At 38.4% G+C, this 5616-nt stretch overlaps 1 protein-coding gene across 1 annotated transcript; it reads left to right on the top strand.

Annotated features, from left to right (window-relative positions):
* Positions 1 to 3917: 3917 nt before the first annotated feature.
* LOC109490451 (thioredoxin) lies at positions 3918 to 5392 on the top strand. Its single transcript, XM_019805233.1, has 3 exons — positions 3918 to 4070; positions 4321 to 4348; positions 5292 to 5392. The coding sequence occupies exons 1-3, from the start codon at positions 3918 to 3920 to the stop codon at positions 5390 to 5392; spliced, it is 282 nt and encodes a 93-aa protein (XP_019660792.1).
* Positions 5393 to 5616: the final 224 nt, after the last annotated feature.

Below are 5616 nucleotides of genomic sequence, written 5' to 3'. Positions count from 1 at the left end.
ATCCAAGTCCTTGGCTCGCAGCACCAAGGTCTGACAAGAGATAATAAGTGAAACTAAGGAGGCTAACGAACTCCATCTAAAGACTCATCAGAATTCTCTGACTGAGCTGGCATTGCACCAGGAGCACTCAGATAGCCAGAGGTTATAGCCAGCAAGAGAGGTCAAGAGGAAACTATCCATAAACATAATTAGTACATATGGGGTTTGGGACTAAAGACAATTAAGAACATCCTGGTGCTGTATGTTTGGTGGTCCAAGTGCTCATATGATTAATCAAAATCTTCATACAACCTCCCAAATCCCAAGCTTACCTAGAAATCAATGTTACAGGTGAGCACTGTCTAATAGTGGTTGCAATACTGGATAATGCAGATATAGAACATTGCCCTTTTCTCCAAATGAATTTATGGAATAAGGATGAAGAAAGAATGTACAAATGACTAGCGAACACCTCACTAGCCAATGGGACTAGACCAGAAGGGAGGGATTGGTGCCATATGGGGAGAGAGAGAGGGATTCTTGTGTTTTGTTTTTCCTAGGTTAGCTCTCTGCTCAGTGAGGAGCTTGGGACTGGTGGTCCTACCTTGCATTCCTATATCTCTGCCTCATTGGCCATTTCAATTTTTACCTATATGACAAGATTTAAACAAATGAAGAAAGAGAGTTTATTCCTATATGTGAAACCTCATTATCCTTCTTATCAAAGAAATGTCAACTCTCCACAAATCAATCTACAGATTTAATATAATCCTAACTGAATTTTTGGGAATATAGACAGGATGATTCTAAAGCTGATCTGAGATATAAACAATCAATATAGCTAAAAATATATTTTAAAAACAAATAAGGGACACTTTTCTCTGACAGATATTAAAATACATTTTGAAGTCACAGTAATTATGAGATGTGATAATAAAAGATTATTGTACAGAATAGATCTAAAAGCAGACTCAAATATATGAATATTTAGTATATAATAAAGGAGGCATCTCAAATCAGTATAGAAATATGTTGAGGGGCGCCTGGGTGGCACAGCGGTTAAGCGTCTGCCTTCGGCTCAGGGCGTGATCCCGGCGTTATGGGATCGAGTCCCACATCAGGCTCCTCTGCTGTGAGCCTGCTTCTTCCTCTCCCACTCCCTGTTTGTGTTCCCTCTGTCGCTGGCTGTCTCTATCTCTGTCAAATAAATAAATAAAATCTTAAAAAAAAAAAAAAAGAAATATGTTGAGATAGGGGCACCTGGGTGGCCCAGCCAGTTAAGCATCTGCCTTCAGCTCAGGTCATGACCCCAGGGTCCTGGGATCGAGCCCCACATTGGGCTCCCTGCTCAGCGGGGAGTCTGCTTCTCCCTCCCCCTCTGCTTCTCCCCCTGCTCATGCTCTCTCTCGCTCTCTCTCTCTCAAATAAATAAAATCTAAAACATAAAGAAATATGTTGAGATAAATGGGTAAGTATTTGGGGGGGAAACTAACTTAGATCTTGTCATGTAGAAGACAGGAAGGGAAGGGAAGGGAAGGGAGGAGAAGGGAAGGGAAAAGAGCAAGACATAACCTAATACTAGTCTCTTTTACAATGTCATCTAGAGAAAGGAAAAATTTGAATCTGAACAACAATGTACTCTTTTGTGTCTAGATTATTTCACTCAGCATGATGCTTTTGGGATTCATCCATGCTGTTGCATGCATTAGTAATTCTTTTTTATTGCTAAGCAGTGCTCTATTGGATGAATATTCCACAGTTTGTTTATCCCTTTTGTGTATCCAGTTTGTGCATATAAGTTTATCCAGTTTATTATTTTCCTGATGATGGACACCTGGGTTGTTTCCAGTTTTAGGCTATTATTTATAGAGCTGCTATGAACATTCTTATATGATTCTTTTTATATGCATGTATTTTCATGGCTCTTGGGTAAATACCTAGGAGTTGAATGTTTAGGTCACAGGGTAAGTGGATGCTGAGTTTTATAAGAAACTACCAGACCCTTTCCCAAAGTGATTATATAATTTTACATTCTTACCAACAGTGTGTGGCAGTTCCTTTCTCCACATCCTCATCAATATCTAGTATTGTCAGTCTTTTCATTTTTAACTATTCTGGTGAGCGTGTAGTGGTGTCTCATTGTGCTTTTCATTTTCATTTCCAAGATGACTAGTGATGTAAGCAATTTTTCATGTGCTTATTGGCCATTTGTATATCTTTTGTAGAGTGTGTGTTCAAATATTCTTACTCATTTTTGGTTGTCTGTCTTTTTATTATTGAGTTGTAGAAGTTCTTTATATATCCTGAATGCCAGTCCCTTATCAAATATAAGTTTTTAAAAATAATTTCCTCCAGTATATATTTTACCCATTAATTTTGTTAGCCATGTCATTTGATAAGCAGAAGTTTTAAAATTTTTATGAAGTCTAATTTATCAATTTCTCTCATTGTTTCTGTTTTCTGTATCCTGGCTAAGAAACCGACTACTTCCAAGTGGCAAAAATATTCTTCTATAATTTCCTTTAAAAGGTTGATGGCATTCCACTGTGTAGGTCCCTGTTCCATGCCAAATTAATTTTTGTGTATTGTGTGAGGCTAAGTTCAAAGTTAATTTATTCATATGGATGGGTAATTATTTTAATACGAATTGTTGAAAATATTTTTTCTTTTTCATTATGTTGCTTTGGCACCTTTGTCAAAAATGAAATGACTGCATAAATGTGGATCTATTCTGAGATCTTTATTCTGTCACAGTGATATATTGGTCAATACTTATCCCAGTAACACACTATCTTGATTAATATAGATTTAGAGAAAGGCTTGAAGTCAGGTAAAGGTTAATCCTCCAACTTCGTTTATATTTTTCAATAGTGCTTCAGGTTTTCCATGTCCTTTGCATTCCCATGTAAATTCTAGAAGTAGCTTGCCAATTTGTACCAATATGAAGTATAGATTGAACTGGAAGTATGGATACCACTTGGGATGCTATTTGGTTGTCCATAGATAGAAATATGTACTGAATCAATGCAGTGATAAAGTGGAAATTAGGAAATGACTTCTAGAAATTATCAAGACTTAATGATTGGATGTGAAGACTGAAAAAGATGATGGAGACTTATATTACTCTGATATTTCTGTCCTGGATTACCAAAAGGATGACATTTCCAAGAAATATAAACCCTTTTTCATCTAGAAAGTACTTATTAAATGCATATAATGTAACAAAGCCTGTGTTTGGCACTGGGAACTTAACAGAAGCAAAAGCATACATGGTCCCTACCATACTGGAACACCTTGTGGATGAGAAAGACATTCATTAAATAATCAAACAAACAGATGTAAAATTGCAACTAATAAAAGTGTACTAGAGCAAGCACACCTAGCACCTATATCTTGTTTCTTAATTCCTTTCTCCGATAAAAAGAACCAAGAGCTCCTTGGAGAACAGCTGCTTCTAGGACTGGGGCTGGAAATACACAAGTTAAGCCAAGTATCCTATAGGACCAGCAAATAAAGAAGTGCCAAAAGCATTAACTTCAGGTGTACAACATAGTGATTCAGCAAGTCTATATGTTATACTGTGCTCAGCACAAGTTTAGCTACCATCCGTCACCATACAACACCATTACAATGTCATTAACTATATTCCCTATTCTGTGCCTTTTACTCCTGTGGCTTATTCATTTCATAACTAGAAGTGGGTATCTCCCATGTCTCTTCACCCATTTTGTCCATCCCTTAGGCCCCCTTTCCTCTGGCAACCATCAGTTTGTGTGTCAAATATATTCAAATTAAAAAATTAAATACATAATTTAAAAAAAATAAATGCTAGTTGCTATAGAGGGAAGACAGGCTGCATGCTTTGCAAGCTCTGTCTGGCATTTTTGGATCCACTCTCATCAATCCCTACCATCATTTGTCAGACTCAAACTGCCAAAATGGTGAAGCAGATAAAGAGCAAGTATGCTTTTCAGGAAGCCTTGAACAGTGCAGGAGATAAACCAGTTGTAGTTGACTTCTCAGCCACATGGTGTGGGCCTTGCAAAATGACCAAGCCTTTCTTTCATTCCCTCTCTCAGAAGTATTCCAACGTGGTATCCCTTTTTTTTTTAAAGATTTTATTTATTTATTCGACAGAGATAGAGACAGCCAGCGAGAGAGGGAACACAAGCAGGGGGAGTGGGAGAGGAAGAAGCAGGCTCATAGCGAAAGAGCCTAATGTGGGGCTCGATCCCATAACGCCAGGGTCATGCCCTGAGCCGAAGGCAGACGCTTAACCGCTGTGCCACCCAGGCGCCCCACAAAGTGGTATCCCTTAAAGTAGATGTGGATGACTGTCAGGATGTCACTTCAGAATGTGAAGTCAAATGCATGCCAACCTTCCAGTTTTTTTGTTTTTTGTTTTTGTTTTTTTTAATGTACTGTTTAATTTTATTTGCTAGTATTTTTTTTATTATGATATGTTAGTCACCATACAGTACATCCTTAGTTTTTGTTGTACTGTTCCATGATTCATTGTTTGTGTATAACACCCAGTGCTCCATGCAATACGTGCTCCTTAATACCTATCACCAGGCTAACCCATCCCCCCACCTCCTCCCCTCTAAAACCCTCAGTTTGTTTCCAGGAGTCCATAGTCTCTCATGGTTCATTTCTCCCTCTGATTCCCCCCTTCATTTTTCCCTTCCTTCTCCTTATGTCCTCCCTGCTATTCCTTATGTTCCGCATATAAGGGAAACCATATGATAATTGTCTTTCTCTGCTTGACTTATTTAACTTAGCATAATCTCCTCCAGTCCCATCCGTGTTGATGCAAAGATTGAGTAATCATCCTTTCTGATGGCTGAGTAATATTCATTTGTATATATGGACCACATCTTCTTTATCCATTCGTCCGTTGACGGGCATTTCACCTCCTTTCACAATTTCACTATTGTGGACAATGCTGCTATGAACATTGGGGTCCATATGGCCCTTCTCTTCACTACGTCTCTATCTTTGGGGTAAATACCCAGTAGGGCAATTGGTGGGTCATAGGGTAGCTCTATTTTAATTGAGGAACCTCCACACTGCTTTCCAAAGTGGCTGTACCAACTTGCATTCCCACCAACAGTGTAAGAGGGCTCCCCTTTCTCCACAACCTCTTTTTTGTTTTATTTTTAAACGTGGGGGGAGAGGCAGAGGGAAAGAGAGTACCTTAAGCAGGCTCTATGCCCGGCACAGAGCCTGTCATAGAGCTCAATTTCATAACCCTGAGATCAGGACCTGAGCCAAAATCAAGAGTCAGGTGCTTAACTGACTGAGCCACCCAGGCACCCCATCCTTCCAGTTTTTTAAAAAGGGACAAAAGATGGGTGAATTTTCTGGAACTAATAAGGGGAAACTTGAAGCTACCATTAATGAATTAACCTAATTATGTTCTCTGAAAACACAACCAGCTATTGCCTATTTAAAATTTATAATTTTGTTTATTTACAAAAAGGGAAGATCAAATATGAAGACTATATACTCAACTTCCATCTGATTATAAGTGACAATAAAATATTAATTTTACTCTTTTAAAAAAAAAGAAGTGTTAGAAATGAAACAACAACAAAATCCCACTGTGATGGAGCATGTCAAAATGACACAGGAGTC

Source organism: Ailuropoda melanoleuca, chromosome X (assembly GCF_002007445.2).
Source record: "Ailuropoda melanoleuca isolate Jingjing chromosome X, ASM200744v2, whole genome shotgun sequence".
In the NCBI taxonomy this organism is placed as follows: Eukaryota; Metazoa; Chordata; class Mammalia; order Carnivora; family Ursidae; genus Ailuropoda; species Ailuropoda melanoleuca.
Note: the sequence above shows the minus strand (reverse complement) of the source record. Positions and strands in the feature narration are given on the sequence as shown.